A 17,358-nucleotide genomic window follows, 5' to 3' on the forward strand; every position below is an offset into this window, starting at 1 on the left:
AAAATATCTTATATTATTGTTGTATTTAATCATGATAGTGAAAAAATATTAGGATCTTAGATATATAAATAATTAGATTTATACATGAAAATGTATAAATTGATATTTCAAGTCAAAAATAAATTTAACCATAAAATTGTAACTACATCAAAATTAGAACTACATAAGATGGATCTAATTTTATTAACTACACGATAACAAACAAACAAAAAAGAATATAAAATAGCAACAAAAACATTCAACATAATTTTTACTTAACAATTTTCAAAACAAACCCACACGTAGTGTGGATATTCATCTACTTGATATAATAGTTTGCCAAATTTATCTCTTTTGACATTTAAGTAGTATGTATTTGTATCCATGATCCTAAAACTATCATAAATATGAAATCCTTTTGACAAAAAAAGTAGTATGATTTTAGGATTTCTCACCAATATTTCTCTGAATTTCACAAGGGAATTTGGTATTGGAACTAGTTCCATATGGGGTTAAAAAAGATTTTTTTAAGCTTTAACTTTTGTAACTCATTAACAGCAAAAATATAATATTCCTCAATATGTATGCATTTCTTTGTAAAATAATGATGAATCATTCAATCGTTTTTAGAGACTAAAATGGAGATTTAAAATATTGACTAAATATTTATATTTCTCACTCTTTTTTTTTTCTTTTCTGGGTTTTAAAGTTTCTTCAATTCTCTCTATTATTTCATAACTTTGAATCCAAAACATTGCTAATGATGTTTCTCGAAAACGACGTCATTTAATGATGTGTTCCTCGTTCTCGTCTTCTGGGGTTTTTTGCGAACCAATATTTATAAAAATTAATATGAATCCAAAATGTATTTTCAGTTTCATTTCCAATTATTGAGAATCTCACATAATCTCATAGTCTCTATTACTATTGTAACCCATTAATAGCCAAAAATATAATTATTCTCAATAATTATACGGTGTTTGTGTACAATAGTGATGAATCTTTCAATATTCTTGAAAGAACAAAACACGAGACTTGGAATATTGATTGAATATTAATATTTATATTAATATTTACATCAAGTAGTTTTGTAATGGTACTAGATTGCAGATAACGCAGATGGGTAATCATATACTTGAAGCCAAAGTGATTACTGGAGATAGAATCGGAGACAAAGTGATAATCCCTAAATCTCAGATATCACCTTCAGATACCAAATTGCCTTTTCGCATGAGGAGAAGACAGTTTCCAATATCTGTGGCTTTTGCAATGACAATAAACAAAAGCCAGGGACAATCACTTAAAGAGGTAGGGATTTATCTTCCTAGACCAGTATTTTCTCATAGCCAGCTGTATGTTGCCTTATCAAGAGTCACTTCCAAAAAAGGTTTGAAAGTTCTTATTGTGGATAAAGAAGGAAAAACTCAGAGTCAAACAATGAATGTCGTCTTCAAAGAGATCTTTCAGAACCTAAGGAATTAGGATAGTTTTAGTTTTTTTGCTTCTGTTATTTAACTTTGTAGATGTTTTGTATTGTTTTTAAGAACAGCAAGTTCCTTTCCATAGTCATTTTAATCCAAACATAATCAGACTCTCTGCAACTACAGTAGTGTAAGTTTAAGAGTTCATTTCTAGACAACAAAATCAAGAAACCTTAGTTCAATTATAACTCCGATTGAGACAAACAACAACTTCAATTTGTGTCTACAACTGAAAAAACAGATCCAAAACTAACCTTATAGAAATGATTATTGCTTTAAGTGTTGTCGATTTGCAAAATTTGATCTGCAAATGGTTTCATTCAGGTTCTGTTCTTCACTGATCCCCTCTCCCAGATTTCTAACAGAAACAAATTCATCATCTCAAGTGCTTTATCCGAATCCTATATGAAATCTGAAAAAGGTAATTGATCACAGAATCTAAATTATCTTGAAACAATTCAATTGAATTAGAATGAAGCTTACAAATTAAGAAGAATTGGCGCATAGAACATGTCTATTGATGTGAGCTTATGATCTGATTATCAGCTTCTTCGGTATCATCGGTAAAGCTTAAGCATGTCAATGGATGTTAACTTTCGGTGGAGAACGAGAATCATCGTTCTCATATGTTTTTTTTTTGTTTTTTTTGTTTTTTTTTATTTATTTAAATACACAACTTATGTGTCTTTAATTTTTTTAAAAACATAATTTTAATTTTATTTGTTTACTTTATCTTCAATTTTTTAAAATTTTTTTATAAATGTTAGAATCTTTGTTATGCTAAAAACAAATTCTCTTCAAAACTATATAGTAAAAGAACACTTATAATCACAAAAACAATTACACCACTTTTACTATTTCACATTTTAATATCTACTTTTACTTATATTAACATTACAAACCCATTTTATAATTAATACACCTATTTAAATATATTAAATCACATTCTTCTAAGTATTAAATAACAACCAACCAATTAAAATACCACTTATTAGTTATAAAGGATTTAATTTAAAAACCAATTTTATAAATTATGTATATAAAACATAATCAACTACTTAATAAGAAAACCGCACAAAATCTACGCCCGCGGGATACAGCGGGTTAAATCCTAGTATTCTTGAAAGAACAAAATACGAGACTTGGAATATTGATTGAATATTTATATTTTTTTAATCTTTTGTTTTTTTTATTTGTTTAAGTTTTTGTAAATTCACTTTATTCATACATAATTTTGAATAAAAACATCATTTGAATCTCATTTTCATTTCCTAATCTTTTTGTTTTTGTTTTGTTTAAGTCTGCGCCAATTCACTCTATTTACATTTTCTAATTTTCAGTTCTCTCTATTATCTCATAATTTTGATTCCAGAACAATTTTTCAATCTCATTTTCAATCGAATGTCCAATTATTTAACATCTCTCATAATCTCCTTAGTCTATGACTTTTTTATAACCCATTAACAAAAAATATATATACAATAATTCTCAATAATTATGCGAGTCTCGAATAATGATGAATTGTTCAATCTTATACAGAGACCAAAAAATGAGACAGACATATTGAATCAATATCTATATTTTCCAATCTTGATTTTTCTTTTGGGTTTATATCTTCGTCAATTCTCTCTATTCTCGCATAACTTTATATCCAAAAGGTTTTAGTGATGTGTCTAAACAAAAATCGTTTAATATCATCTTCGCCGTTCTTGTTTTCTTGAGACCTTTTACGAACCAATGATTTGTAGAAACTAGTTAGAAAATCCAAAACTTTTTTTGAATCTCATTTCCAACTGTTGAGAATCTCGCATAATCTCAAAACTTTGTAACCCATTAACATCCCAGGATATATAATATATTAGTTCTCAATAGTTATGCATGTTTATGTAGAATAATGATGAATATTTATACCCAATTTTTTGGGGTTACTTTTTTGGGTTTAAATTTTTGTCCATTATCTCTATGCTCTCAAAACCGACATCGTCGTTTAATGATGTTTTCCTCGTTCTTGCCTTTGTGAAATCTTTTATGAACTAATGATTTGTAAAAATTAATTTGAATCCAAAACGATTTTCCAATCTTATTTCCAATTATTGAAAATCTTTCATAATTTATGATCTTGAAAATACTTTTAATCTATTAACAGCCAAATATATTATAATTCTCAATAATAATGTGTCTATGTAGAATAATGATGAAGCGTTCAATTTTTTTCAAAGGCCAAGAAATGAAACATGGAATATTAACTAAATATTTACAATTTGCATCTCTTTTTTTTTTTTTGAAATCTTCGTCAGTTTTGTCTATTTCTCATTACTTTGGCTCTGAAATAATTTTAATGTTGTCTCAGGAAAACGATGTCGTTTTAATAATAACTTCCTCGTTCTTGCCTTTGTATGATTTTTACGAACCAATCATTTCATTTGAGCATTGATTAGATACGATCTTATTTTATTACAAACTTGTAAATGTTTTTTTTCCAATATAAGTCACCTCCATAAAATATCAACTTAGTGGAGAAATACAAGACCAATGAAAGTAGAATTGACAAGTAAAAAACAATTGCGAGTAAAGACGTCGGCCTCAAGATATTTCTTTTCCAAACAATCACGGTTTTAGGAGCTAAGAAATGAGAGAGCAGAGAAACAAAGTAGAGTCGCAAGAAAACTGCCGCAACTACCATTTTTAGTACCCTAGCCAGCTCTCTCATCATTATCTCAACTCTTTTTCTCAACTCATTTTCTTTCTTTCCTTTTTCCATTTTCAGTCCATCCATTTCGGTCTTGCTCTCGTGTTCCATTTAGAGAAAGCAAACAAAGAGAGGTAATAACCTTTCGAAGGGAAGCTAAGATTCGCAGGGGTCAAAAAACATTAACAAAAGAAAAGATTCGAAAGTTGTGTGTAGAAGAGAAAAACACAACGGTTATAGCGCACTCGAAGGTTTACACGATGAATGTTGGTTCATTCTATTTCCTGAATAACCGTTTGTTCACATAATGATTAAGGTATATGAGACATCATATTGATTAAATATTTACATTTTCACTTTTGTTGTTTTTTTGTTTAAATGTTCGTCGATTCTCTCATATATTTAAATATAAAACGCATTTGAATGATAGCTCTCAAAAACAACATCGTTCAGTTATGTATTTTCCGTTCTTTTCTTTGATGGATTTTTTTTTAACTAATGATATTTATAAATTAATTTAAATGACGTTATTTGAATATCATTTTAACTCCAACAATTTTGTTTTCTTTGATTTTTTCTAGTGTGCTTACAATATGATTTTTCTGTTATAATTTAAATAAATTGCATCAAAAATATTTTCTACAAATAATTTTTTTCAACATATTTTATTTTTATAATACAAAATCTTTGTGTATTTTTGACAAAAAAATCATTATACATCGCATGGTAAAAATTTGGACCAAGAAAGTTGGAAACATTTTGATATATTCAACCTAAAAAATTGGTTTCAACATTGTGTAGTTATTATATGTTCTATCTATTGGATGTATATATGAAGTTCGAATACTAGATGTAGTATGTCATATAAGTTTTCTATATTTTTATTTAGTATTAATGTTGTATAATAACAACTTTGTTTATAAGTTTTTTTTTGTAATAAATGATACAATCCAATACAACATTCAAGTATCATTAATTTTTCAAGTATTATATATCTGGGTTGTAAATAAGTTGGGAGAAGATGATGTGATGTTATAGTTAGATTAAGATTTTTGGATTTTTGTGTATGTAGATACTAGATAGTATCACTAATTTTTGTAACCAACTATATTTTGATATAAAATTTTATTATTAATATGCATGTAAGTGAGTATGACAAGTGAAATGATTAATTGAACATAAGTTCCAACTAATTTATTACAAATGACTGCAGTTATTGGTTAAACTTAGAGAAAATGTATTAAATTAAATTTTTTACACCGCTAAGTTAGATTATAAAATCAATTAAATTAAAAATAACAATTTAAACTATTAATCTTGAATAGCATAAAAATTAGTATGTTCTATATATAGTTGTATGTAGAATCACAAATATTAAATATAATATATATACTAAAAAAATTGTATTACAAAAATTATTTGAATTGAGAATGAGATAAGAAAAATTATTTAGAAAATATATTATAGACTGTCTATAGCAAGTTTTTTGCTCAAATGAGATTTATCCGGATTTTATGATCATTTTTTTCAGAGTAGATTATTTTTCTGTGAAAGGAACATTTGTGACATGAGAATCACTAAAACTTAAATTGATTGGATTATGAAGAAAAAAAAGATAGAAATTATCTTTTGGAGTTATTTAATTCATATGGTTTAGAAAAAAATTTATCAGTTACATATTTGGGTTCTAATTATTAAAAAACTTAACTCTCTTACAATACTATTAAAACAAGCAATATTACATAATTTTGTTTCAATTTTTTTTCCTCTAATCTTTTAGTTCGATAATACAAAAAATTATGCAACAAGTCAGGCGTTTCGTGGCTATACAATATTGGATTAAGCATTTTAAATGACTTGGTAGGTTTTAGATTTGGAGATATCCCCTATATATTAATTGAGAAGCATTTTAAATAAAAAACCTTACCTTCACATGAGATTTATAAGACTGCCATGCTGACATGTCGCAACCAGAGAAACTCTCAGCAAACTTAATAATTGTCCAATATTTACTAGACTAATTACATATAATGCCAGTGGTACTTATGCATATTTTTCCTCTATATTTAAGAGATTAGCAATTAATAAAGGAAATTAATTAATAAAAACTATATATATTGACGAAACAAGTAAAAAGTATATAGCATAAATCATGATGAACAATATATAATATAAATGTTTATTATATGTTTTGTACTTATATTTTTTATATGTTTTGTACTTATATTTTTTATATGTTTTATAAAAAACATTTAGAATTTTAACATATATGACATTCTATTTTTTTGTTATAAATTACAAAACATCTAAATGTATAGGTGAGCCCATATGTTTCTTAAATATATTTGGAACATAGTTTTACATAAATTAGTTAGTAACATTTCATTTATTACACATTCACTATGAACAATATTCTAATATTAATCTATGTTAAAAATGTATCCGCTTACTCATTATTTTCAATATTATTTCTTTTCAAATTTTTACCTTATCAATTTATTGAAACTTTTACACGGTTTATTCAATTTAATTAGTCATTTACTCATTTTAGTTACAATTTATTTATTCAATTTAATTAGTCATTTATTCATACTCTTTTCAGTTTTTATATTGAATTGTTTCCTAAATAAAATCTAATTAAAATACAAAAAATATTCGAATATATTTCAGAATTATAGGAATGATATTTCAAAAAAAAACTTTGGTCAATATTTTAATTTAGAATCTTATTCCAAATATGGAATATCCTAATTCCTAACTAATAAAATCTCCAAAATATATCAGTTGCTAAATCATATTCAAATATTCATACTTATATATCAAGTGATAGTATATAATCGGTTTCCAAAAACTTGTTTATATATTTCATATAACTATTTCTCCCCGCACATAGTGCGGGTAAATCATCTAGTAGTAGTGTATTTTAGAAATATTTTAGTTATTCGTAAATTATTAAAATTTATAAGAAAAACTGATAAATTTATAATTGATTTGGTGAGATTTGTAACACTCATCCCGCCGTACAGTCTAAGACAACGTCTTATTCATCTAATCTTGCCAAAACGTATTCTTTAAAATTCATCCACGAATAAAAATATTCCAAAAAACTCATAAAGCTTACGCACCTGAGGAATAAAGAAAAAAAAGCGAGTAACAGTGGTGGACGTACGTAGACGAGAGGTGTGACGCGTGCCCCACACTCATTTTCTCAACTTTTTTTTATTTTTATTATCCTAACTAATATATGTATTAATGTTAACAAATTTCTTAAATTTATTAGGTTGTGTCCATGTAAAATAATTTCTGAAAATTTATCAAATTCATTAAGGTTGTTTCTAGCTTTGTGCTTTCGGGTTTTGAATCGGATTTGCCTTAGCCTTTTCGAATTTGGATAATTTTGGTAGGAGAGTTTATATTTGTTCGGGTTTTGTGAATATTCTGTTTTGGTAAGTGTCGGAATCAGATCGGTCGGATGAAAAAAACTAAACATTGTTCAATTTTAATAAAATTTGGTTAAATTTTGCAAACAATTGTACAATTTTGACAAATATAACAAATATTTTTTTGGATATTTAGGTTAATTTAGATATTTTTGTTAATTTGGTATTTTGGTTATAAAATTATAACACATAATATAACTAATATATTTAGTTATATAATTTTATTTCTGGTTTTCATGTATAATGAAGTTCGGTTTCGGGTCGGTTTTGGTAATTTGGGTAGAAACATTTAGAATTTGTTTGAAATTTTATGAATATCCAGTTTAGTTTAGATCAGTTTTCGGGTTTCGATTTTTATGCCAAGACCTAATTGTGCTCCATATAAAAATAGTTTCTGGAACTGCCACTAGCGAGTAAAGAATTACTCAGTAAAGACAATCAACTCTGTCCATTGAAACTTTATAGAGCTATACAAACATTATCATAACATATAAACTTAAAGACTAACATGTCTTACTTGTTAAACAAAACAACATTCATGACACTCATCTTAACCAGATAACCATATATAAAACGTTAGGTCTAATCATCTTCGTGATGACTAGAATCTCCAGAGTGGAGACTAGCCCTCGTGGCTTAAACACCCCCATTCCGGACTCGTCAACCATTCTTGATTAGCTACTAACCCGTCGATCCATCATTGTCCTTTTTACTAAGGAGACCACAATCCATACCTCGAATCTCCCTAGTCACATATACAACATATATACATCTGTATATTTACATTCTTATACTTAACATTCTCATAACATCATACTATTACATATCAAACTCAACAATCATCAAGTCATATCGTCACATAATTTTATCATATACAATCAGATTTAAGCCTACATATCATATCTCAAGACGCTTAGCAAAAAAAAAAAAATATAGTATATCTCGTAGATAGCACCCTCACCTTAGCTACTCGATGAAACAACTCACTTCTCCTTCTTTCTCATTTGGAGTAACTTAATATCTTAACTGCAACCACATGCTATTGAACTCCACTTTGTTTCTCCATCAACCATGACCTGAATCCATGAGTCGTGAAAACTCCTGCAAAGTTTCAGCTCAAATCAAGTTTGTTTGCCGTCGTCTATACATGGTTTATTAAATATTGTAAATGACAAAATTACCCTCAAAGATTAGATCAATTTTCATTTGAAACCTAGATAAACGGAGTCAACAGACGGAGATTTGCCGTTAAGAGAGAAGATACAGTCATCTTTATTTTATTCACAACTCTTCAACTTCTCTCTTTCCTCACGACCTTCCTAGCCGGTAAGTCAATTTTCCGGTGAGAAAATGATTCAAAATTTCCCGAAAATGTATAAAACAATCGTCTTTGTACCTTACAACTGTCTCTGCTTATTGTTACTGCTTTATCCCAACAACTCCGGAATTTAGATTTTCATAGCTCATTCACTCTTTTTTTGTTTTTCTCTGAATTTGGTTCAAAGTTTCGTTTTTTATATACAAAATTCATCTCTAACTACTTAATTTGGTAAAAGATCATCTTTTTCTTACTTTGACATATTTTATCTTTGTACAAACATCAGGATTTTTGACTGGGAGGATTCAAAATTGTGTAGCATCTATCTATAATGGGTTTGGATTCTGAAGAAGAAGCTGAGTTGGTGGTAATAAAAGATGAGAAAGCTGAAGCAAACACTGTGTGTTTACATTCATTTTCAGATTTAACTTATGTGTCTCCTGTTGTGTTCTTATACCTTCTCAAAGAATGTTATAAACATGGTAAGTCCTAAGATTTACTTCTTTTTGAAGTTCCCAGTTTGTTTTCTAGTTTAAGTAAATTAATGGGTATTTCAGGAAGCTTGAAGGCAACTAAAAAGTTCCAAGCTTTGCAGTATCGAGTTCATCAAGTTCTAGCTAATAAACCTCAACCAGGACCTGCTACTTTCATTATTAAGTGTCTCACTGTGCTTCCTATGTTTGGTGTATATGGTGAAGGGTTTAGTCATTTGGTTATATCGGCGCTACGTCGCTTCTTTAAATCAGTATCTGAACCAACAACTGAAGAAGATATGTCTTCTGCTAGAAAACTAGCTGCTCAGTTCTTTCTTGCTACTGTTGGAGGATCTTTAACTTATGATGAGAAGGTGATGATGCATACTCTTAAAGTGTTTGATGTGGGGTTGACTAGTATCGATGAAGCGTTGTCTGTCTCGGAAGTTTGGCAGGGATATGGGTTTGCTAGTGGAAATGCGTTTCTGGAACAATACATTTCTGACTTGATCAAGTCGAAATCTTTCATGACGGCTGTGACTCTGTTAGAGCATTTCTCTTTCCGTTTCCCTGGAGAAACTTTTCTTCAACAAATGGTTGAGGATAAAGACTTTCAAGCTGCAGAGAGATGGGCTACCTTCATGGGAAGGCCAAGTTTATGCATTCTTGTTCAAGAATATGGCTCAAGGAATATGCTAAAGCAGGCCTATCATGTCATAAATAAGAACTATCTCCAGCAGGACTTTCCCGAATTGTATCACAAGTGTAAAGAAAGGTTGTTGCAGTGTCTGTTGCTTCTCATTTGTAAACAGTGCACAGCTTCCTTTATCTTTTACAGATACAGAACTAACACTAAAAGATGACCTTTTTCCAATTGATTGGCAGTGCTCTGAAGGTTCTAGCAGAAAAAGCATGCTGGGACGTTGCTGAAAATAAAACAAAAGGTGATAGACAGCTTCTTAAGTATCTGGTAAGCACTTGTTGTACATATAATCAATGTCTAAAGACATTTTTCATTTTCATGGTGAGATATGTTCTGTATCACCGTCTTTTTGTTGAAATGTTGGTTGGGTTTTAAGGTATACTTGGCAATGGAAGCTGGGTACTTGGAGAAGGTGAATGAACTGTGTGATCGATATTCACTTCAAGGTCTGCGAAAAGCACAAGGTATATATTGCTGCACAGAACCTTGCCTTGTGTTTCAAAACTATAAGACGCTTACAATGGTATTCTTTATTTTGTTCAGAGGCTGAGGTTGCTTTTGTTCAAAAAAGCTTTCTGCGTCTGAACGATCTAGCTGTGGAAGATGTAGTTTGGGTTGATGAAGTCAATGAGTTGAGAAAAGCTACTTCTTTTCTTGAAGGATGTAGAGTTGTGGGTATTGACTGTGAATGGAAACCTAATTATATTAAAGGCAGTAAACAGAACAAGGTAACCTCTCGTAGTCTCTTCACATTCCTAACATGCTGTAGTATTCTTACCATTGTTGTTCTTGTTTTCAGGTTTCAATCATGCAAATTGGATCTGATACCAAAATTTTCATATTGGACTTGATAAAGCTTTACAATGACGCCACTGAAATGCTGGACAACTGCCTTAGTCAGATTTTGCAATCGAAGAGTACATTAAAGCTCGGTATATATGAGATCTATCTTCCTCCTTTTTTGCCTGCCTTATTAAGAGTCTCTCTGACTGAGGATTACCCTTGATCATGAATTATCCTCAGGTTACAATTTTCAATGTGACGTCAAGCAGTTGGCGCTTTCATATGGAGATTTGAAATGTTTCGAGCGGTATGACATGTTGCTAGACATTCAAAATGTTTTTAAAGAACCATTTGGTGGTTTAGCAGGACTAACGAAGGTAAGCTCTTCTTTAGTCAATTTCAACTAGCTCTTAATTGCAAAATCGTTTGATATTACATCCGAGTCACCATTTCGATAGGATTATCTTAACATCATTTCTTGTTCAAACTCTTTGTTCTGTATCAGAAAATATTGGGAGTGTCTTTGAACAAAACAAGACGTAATAGCGACTGGGAACAAAGGCCGTTGACCCAGAATCAGGTATATAATCTTATTCATTATCTGTTTAGCTAGAACCTCGAGAAAAACTGCTGGAAAATGTTTCTTATTTTCATTTTCATGATTATGAGGGACCAAAACTGTTGTATAATTAGAGGCTGCCTTAAACATGATGGAGTTATGATTGCAGGAGAGCGTAATTGTTGAAACTGATATTAACTGAATTGTGCAGCTTGAGTATGCTGCTCTTGATGCTGCAGTGCTGATTCACATATTTCGTCATGTTCGCGATCATCCTCCACATGACAGTAGTTCAGAGACAGTCCAGTGGAAATCTCACATTGTAAGTACTTCTTATAAAAGCCCTTATCTTTTATCTGGTAATTCAAGACGATAAAGCTTCAGGTTTCAAAGCGTATTAGAAATGAGTTTGACGATATCTTAACCGTTGGGCTTTTTTTTTGATGATATGTGATCTAAATTGGCTTTGCTCTGAATGTTAGAAGAGAACTTTGGAATCTAACATGAGCAAGTATTTGTGCAGGTCTCTCACATGGAGAGCCCAAAGAAGTTGAAGAAGAAGCCTAAGTGTCATTCAACGCAAACATCAGCGTCGACATTTAACAAGCCATCAGACAATTGAAACAAAGGAGAAAGAGTGTAAATATTTGTTCAAACTCTAGAATGAAAAGATACATTTTACCGTAGCTTTTCTATGTAGGTTTGCGTAAAAACAAGAAGAAAAAAGTATCTGTTTCAGAGTAACAAAAAAAGAAATCTTAATGAGGGGGAATCTCATTTACATAATCTTGTATGGTTAGCAAAACTAGCTTCACAGGATCAATGGTACAAACCCGACAACTAGTCCAACGAACAATCCAGGCAGCTTTTTCCCGGCCTTGCCGAAATAGAGTCCTTGAGCATAGTCTCCCACATTGAAGTTCCCTGTATATTCAAACTCAAGTCAAGTTCATGTTTCATGGTTATGTGTAAGGATGAAAAGTTAAGTGTATTTCATGGTTCAAACCTCGTGTGAAAGAGGAGCTGCAGCCACCACGGAGGGTGTTCCTTACATCTCTCGGGGTAGCCCGGTTGTAAAATATGAAATCAGACATGACGCTATTAATGCATGTAAGCACGAGTTCTGTTTCTGCAGAACAAGGACCGTTGCAGAACTTGTCTGTTTCCTCAGGTGGAACCTTGAATTCACCTCTTTGGTTTAGTCTGAACGCTTCATTGCACCCTCTGTAGAGCTGCCAAAAATCAAGAAAAGAAACTATTGTCAAAGTGTTTTCGTTTTACCTACAGGGTTTTGTCATCGATCATACTTACCAGGTTATTGTTGAAACAGAATGCGGCTCTCTGAACCAAAATCCCTGCACCTCCGATCACACCACCAGCCTGCGCATTTACTGCAACAATCTCAAACCAAATTAACTTAATGTCTGAACAAAGAAACTCTGAGACTTGAAAAACCAAAGTGCACCTGAATGTCTCTGACTGTGAAAGAGCAACACTGCATAGAGTAGCCAAAGTCTTGAAACCTTTGGAACATCCATGGCTTAGGGAGAGAGTGAGACAGAGAGAGAGAGATTGATTGTTGAATCGATTTGATTTTGGGTTTATGTAGGGCACACGTTAATATAAAGTGAGAGTATGTTCAAAAGAGTTGGTGGTCTAACTTGGGAATAATGTTCAATGAAACATAAGCAGTTGACAAAAATGTGGACGAGAGACATGAATAAGTTTGGAAATGCAAGCCACCAAACTTATGTTTAACACAGCAAACAACAAAAAGAACAAATAAGAGAAAAAAGTGTTCAAGTCTTCTAAGGGAAGGATGTGACATCAATCACAAATCTTTTAGCTCGAAATAGACAAATTGTACGGAAAATCTTCTTGGGGTTGGTTTGAATTTTGAAATATGAAAAAGACATGACGTCTGTCCTTAGTTGATGTACTGAGAGAGCCATTTAAATCCCTCGCCATAACCCATTTTCCGGACAATGCTGCACATGAAAACCTCGAGTGGGCGAACACCAGAGTCTCCGAGGGCGACTTTGCCCTTACCAGTGGTGAAGTTAGTGAGACCCAAGTGATACCTCAATTCGTCTTCTGAAGCTGCATAAGGGATATCAATCTTGTTTCCAAGAATCAGAAACGGAACAGTTGCAAGGGCTTCATCCGAGAGAAGAGCGTCAAGCTCTCTTTTTGACTCAGCAAATCTCTCTTTGTCATAAGCATCCACAAGGTAGACAACAGCATCAACCTTTATGCAACCAAAAAGAGATTCTATCAGCAAAGAGAATACCATGTTTCTCTACACTTGATTAAAGACAATTTCAAATCCTAATATGCTAACAAAACAAATAGATCCACGCAAACACACTTTTAGTTCGCTCTACAATACTCACAGCCATACTTATATAACTGATATGAGAGGATCCCAATTTGATAACACCATAAGCTCTAGGTCGATATTAAACAACTCTGGTACAATAATATACACTGGCTCAATGTCTACAATCATATCAGATACGTTCTAATGTAACAAGAGAAAGCAAATTACCAAGAAGTTCTCCCCAACATAATTTTTATGCCAAAAGGTCCAAAACATAACACTTAAGTGGCTAGAACGAAGAAAAAAGTAGTAAAATTTTCTTTATAAAATCGTAAATTTGTACCAGATCAATACCACTGAAACATCTTGAAGCTAATACATATGTAAGCGGATTACAATGTAATAACGAAACTTCCATCTAAACTTCTATTAGCATGCCAACTACAATAATTAAAGAACTAAAATTTAAGAATACTTGCAATTAAAACAAGCAACAAATGTTATGGTTTTATCTACTAAACAAAACACCTTCCAGTAAAACAAACGAGTTCGATGAATCCAATAAGGGTAAGCGAACATTATACGAAGATTCAAACATTGCTTTTCGATTCAATTTGCATCCTCGAATAGAATTATGATTTACTAAAGAAACTTCCATCTAAGCTTCAATCATTAAAGGTCTGTTATTTAACAATACTTGCAACATATATATAATTTTACCTACTAAACAAACACTTTTCGACGAATCCGATAAACTATTAGTAAGAGAGAATGTCGAAAGAAAGATTTAACCTTGGCATAGTAATCTTTCCAAACCCTACGAGCAATCTGATGACCACCCAAATCAAAAGCCTTGAACTTTATTTTCCCAATACTAAGTTCCTCAGACGTTGGATGTTGCGTCGGCTGATGCTGAACTAATCTCTAATCACCACCAACACCAAATTCACACAACACACAAAAAAACGTCAGATCTCAATATTCGACACAAATCAATCAATTCGATACAAAATCTGAGTAATTCTCATCACAAGCCATGAATCAAAGACATGAATCAACAGATCTATTTAAAAATTCAAAATCGAACAATTCAAATCAAACCTCGTCTTTGAGCATGTGAAGTAAGGTGGTTTTGCCAGCATTATCGAGTCCGAGAAACAAGATCTTTGCTTCTTTTTGCCATAACCCTAACGAGGCTAAGATTCCGTAGAACCAATCGAATAAGAACATGGTTTCGTGATTTCACTGATCTCGATCTTCTTCGTTTCGATTCGAAACGCGAATGTGTTAACGACAGAGAAAAATAATTATAAGAAAAAATTTGGAAACACACGTGGCCGATGATCGAGCTGGTGTAGTGACGTGGCGTGTTATGAGTGGAAGGTTGATGTCATTGAAGACAACCTGGACCATTAGATCTACTCATTTATTAATCAGCGGCTGTGATTTTTTTTGTTTTTTTCCTCTTTTTCACATTTTGAAAAGTACTAATTTTTATTTTTGTTACCCTGACCCGCTTATAGCCATAACTAATGGTTCAAGTCCTATGAGGGTCCGTCCCATTGGAGTCAAGAGAAAATCTTGTAAGGATTTTGCGGAGTGAAGGCCCCCTACATGACTTTACGGTGGTGTTCACGGCCATAAGTCTTGGTGCCGGGTCAGCACACAGCGGTGTATTTCTATGTTAATGAGCTCTACAAATGTACCATGTCTTCAAGTGTGTCTGACCCAACCAACAAACACACAGCTGATGCTGTGTCGGGATTGTAGCGACGGTAGCGAGCGATGCCGTAATAAACCAGATGGATGTGGTGAAGCAGAGGCTTCAACTCGAGGAGAGTCCATTTAAAGGAATTGGAGACTGCGTGAGGCGAGTGGTAATAGAGGAAAGGACATGGGCGTTTTACTCTTCTTATAGAACCACAGTCATCATGAACGCTCCTTTCACAGCCGTCCACTTCACCACCGATGAGGCGGCTAAGAGAGATGGGTTCCAAGGATGTTGTTCCCTGCTCCACAACCTATTTGCTGCTCTCTACTTATTATATCTATTGTAAAAAGTAGCAAGTACCAACATTCTTATACATTAAGAAGTAAAGGTTTGATTAATCATACACCAGGAGTACAACATATACTTAGGCAGTTGTTTTTATTGTACCATAAATTGATCCATAAGTTAGAATTTATCAACACCAACACCAGGCCTTATTACCTCATAAGCATCTCTGTTCCTGCTTTTCTTTATCCCAGCTGTGAAATATACCTTTGATGTGTCTGCTGAGATACAAGTCACTTTCACCCAAATCATCACCTTTGTTTTCAAGCCTTCTACTTCTGCTAGCTTCCCTTTCTCTAGATAACCCGTTACCGTAGTCGAAAACCGCAGGACAGATGAATCCCTGTACCCAACCTCGCACGTCTCAGGGATAAATACAGTCAACTTACCCGTATCTTCGTTGAACTCATAGTTTGTGGCATCTTGTGGAAAGATCCCAACTGGTAAACCAAATTCCTTCAGCAAATCAGGTAATGGCTTCTGCATTTTTCCTATTCAGAACAAGATTGATTCAGCATTCAATTGAAGTAACAAAAGATAAAGAAAATGATGGAACCAGAACTGGAAGAAGTAAACAACCTTTGAGTTTGTTGACTAACCACTTGGTACCTCCTTCAATACTGCTAGACAATGACTGCAAGAGTGAATCCAAATATCATCGAACTTGGAACATTTTGTGTCTCAGGATATCAAAAGCAATAAAAAAATTCATGATATATTACCATAAGATACAAATTGCAGCATTAAAAGTTAAAATGAAATCTATACAAATAGTAAATCTCTTCATGCTAGGAACCAGAGCATTTTATATGGTCCTTTCCCAAATATCACTCGAACTGGCGACCTTTAGGCTTTGCCCAGTTGAGCTATTGACCAGTCAATCTCGACTCTTTCTTTCTATAACAACTCAAGAATCGCCCACTAAAGATCAATGAATGATTCAATTAAGCTACAAAGTTATGACATTTCCATTAATATTCACGACAAGGTTTATTAAAACTAAGACCATGTAACTCAAACAATAAGACAAAACCAAGCATTAAAAAGACTAAAGAGCCTTCAAAATTGAAAACCCTAAATCAAAGATCGATGCTTTTCCTCTCAAACAAGAAACTAAAACCCTGAAAAGCAAAGTCGTGAAGATAAATAAAAGAAAGGAAAGTTTAAAGATACATTGAAATCGTCACCGACGGAATTGAACTCTTTGTTTGCCTTTTGACCTAACCAGTAAGAGCCAACTTTGTTCAGTATCTGATCCATATCTCTCCTCTTCTGTGTAAAGCTTAATCAGACGAAAGAGAAAGAGAAGACTTCTGCGTTCGTCGTCTATGGTTTCTGTGTTTCCTCACCGTGTTTTTTACAACTGAGCAACCATAAAACAGCGCAACGTTCATCGTTGAATCATCAAAACGACACGAGTTTCATTTGATTTGATTTGTCATTAAAGAAACAGTCAAAAGTCAAAAAGCTTTGGTCAACTTTGACAACTCCCACGTAGACATGACCAAAACCTAACCGTAACCGTATTTCGGACCGTAATCGGACCGTAACCGTATA

The 17,358-nt window shown here is 32.3% G+C and overlaps 4 protein-coding genes and 1 long non-coding RNA gene across 7 annotated transcripts; 1 reads left to right on the forward strand and 4 right to left on the reverse strand.

The window, feature by feature from the left end:
* Window positions 1-1,532: 1,532 nt before the first annotated feature.
* On the reverse strand, window positions 1,533-2,093 carry LOC110224902. The gene is made up of 2 exons (XR_002329364.1): window positions 1,944-2,093; window positions 1,533-1,872 (listed from the first exon to the last, which is right to left on the reverse strand). It is a non-coding gene; the product is annotated as an uncharacterized LOC110224902 (long non-coding RNA).
* Window positions 2,094-8,831: 6,738 nt separating this feature from the next.
* LOC9330697 lies at window positions 8,832-12,206 on the forward strand. Of its 3 annotated transcripts, XM_021012622.1 has the most exons (12): window positions 8,833-8,915; window positions 9,194-9,389; window positions 9,465-9,754; window positions 9,836-10,155; window positions 10,266-10,350; window positions 10,460-10,547; window positions 10,627-10,811; window positions 10,883-11,015; window positions 11,107-11,243; window positions 11,372-11,446; window positions 11,637-11,747; window positions 11,949-12,206. In XM_021012622.1, exons 2-12 carry the CDS (start codon window positions 9,239-9,241, stop codon window positions 12,045-12,047), a joined length of 1,674 nt encoding a protein of 557 aa, XP_020868281.1. In that variant the 5' UTR covers window positions 8,833-8,915; window positions 9,194-9,238; the 3' UTR covers window positions 12,048-12,206. The 3 variants fall into 3 exon arrangements, with proteins under 3 accessions (XP_020868282.1, XP_020868281.1, XP_002891950.2); XM_002891904.2 differs by having other exon boundaries at window positions 9,465-10,155; XM_021012623.1 differs by lacking the exon at window positions 11,949-12,206 and having other exon boundaries at window positions 8,832-8,915; window positions 9,465-10,155; window positions 11,595-11,673.
* Window positions 12,048-13,007, reverse strand: LOC9328013. The gene is made up of 4 exons (XM_002894590.2): window positions 12,891-13,007; window positions 12,737-12,816; window positions 12,432-12,657; window positions 12,048-12,349 (listed from the first exon to the last, which is right to left on the reverse strand). The coding sequence occupies exons 1-4, from the start codon at window positions 12,961-12,963 to the stop codon at window positions 12,237-12,239; spliced, it is 492 nt and encodes a 163-aa protein (XP_002894636.1). The 5' UTR covers window positions 12,964-13,007; the 3' UTR covers window positions 12,048-12,236.
* A 52-nt stretch (window positions 13,008-13,059) lies between these two features.
* On the reverse strand, window positions 13,060-15,034 carry LOC9330699 (GTP-binding protein SAR1B). Its single transcript, XM_021012645.1, has 3 exons — window positions 14,847-15,034; window positions 14,538-14,669; window positions 13,060-13,673 (listed from the first exon to the last, which is right to left on the reverse strand). The coding sequence occupies exons 1-3, from the start codon at window positions 14,973-14,975 to the stop codon at window positions 13,353-13,355; spliced, it is 582 nt and encodes a 193-aa protein (XP_020868304.1). The 5' UTR covers window positions 14,976-15,034; the 3' UTR covers window positions 13,060-13,352.
* A 770-nt stretch (window positions 15,035-15,804) lies between these two features.
* On the reverse strand, window positions 15,805-17,158 carry LOC9330700 (uncharacterized protein At5g01610). Its single transcript, XM_021012647.1, has 3 exons — window positions 16,975-17,158; window positions 16,381-16,435; window positions 15,805-16,292 (listed from the first exon to the last, which is right to left on the reverse strand). The coding sequence occupies exons 1-3, from the start codon at window positions 17,059-17,061 to the stop codon at window positions 15,922-15,924; spliced, it is 513 nt and encodes a 170-aa protein (XP_020868306.1). The 5' UTR covers window positions 17,062-17,158; the 3' UTR covers window positions 15,805-15,921.
* Between the last annotated feature and the right edge of the window lie 200 nt (window positions 17,159-17,358).

Source organism: Arabidopsis lyrata (assembly GCF_000004255.2).
Source record: "Arabidopsis lyrata subsp. lyrata unplaced genomic scaffold ARALYscaffold_1, whole genome shotgun sequence".
NCBI lineage: Eukaryota > Viridiplantae > Streptophyta > Magnoliopsida > Brassicales > Brassicaceae > Arabidopsis > Arabidopsis lyrata.

Coding starts and splice junctions, on each gene's coding strand:
- LOC9330697 (XM_002891904.2), top strand. CDS start 9,239: ATGGGTTTGGATTCTGAAGAAGAAGCTGAGTTGGTGGTAATAAAAGAT. Junction 10,351..10,459: donor GACAGCTTCTTAAGTATCTG/GTAAGCACTTGT, acceptor TTGGGTTTTAAG/GTATACTTGGCAATGGAAGC. Junction 11,447..11,636: donor GGCCGTTGACCCAGAATCAG/GTATATAATCTT, acceptor TGAATTGTGCAG/CTTGAGTATGCTGCTCTTGA.
- LOC9328013 (XM_002894590.2), bottom strand. CDS start 12,963: ATGGATGTTCCAAAGGTTTCAAGACTTTGGCTACTCTATGCAGTGTTG. Junction 12,817..12,890: donor TCACAGTCAGAGACATTCAG/GTGCACTTTGGT, acceptor AGATTGTTGCAG/TAAATGCGCAGGCTGGTGGT. Junction 12,658..12,736: donor TCTGTTTCAACAATAACCTG/GTAAGTATGATC, acceptor GATTTTTGGCAG/CTCTACAGAGGGTGCAATGA.
- LOC9330699 (XM_021012645.1), bottom strand. CDS start 14,975: ATGTTCTTATTCGATTGGTTCTACGGAATCTTAGCCTCGTTAGGGTTA. Junction 14,670..14,846: donor TTCACATGCTCAAAGACGAG/GTTTGATTTGAA, acceptor GGTGGTGATTAG/AGATTAGTTCAGCATCAGCC. Junction 13,674..14,537: donor GGAAAGATTACTATGCCAAG/GTTAAATCTTTC, acceptor GGTTGCATAAAG/GTTGATGCTGTTGTCTACCT.
- LOC9330700 (XM_021012647.1), bottom strand. CDS start 17,061: ATGGATCAGATACTGAACAAAGTTGGCTCTTACTGGTTAGGTCAAAAG. Junction 16,436..16,974: donor CCGTCGGTGACGATTTCAAT/GTATCTTTAAAC, acceptor TCACTCTTGCAG/TCATTGTCTAGCAGTATTGA. Junction 16,293..16,380: donor GTTAGTCAACAAACTCAAAG/GTTGTTTACTTC, acceptor TGTTCTGAATAG/GAAAAATGCAGAAGCCATTA.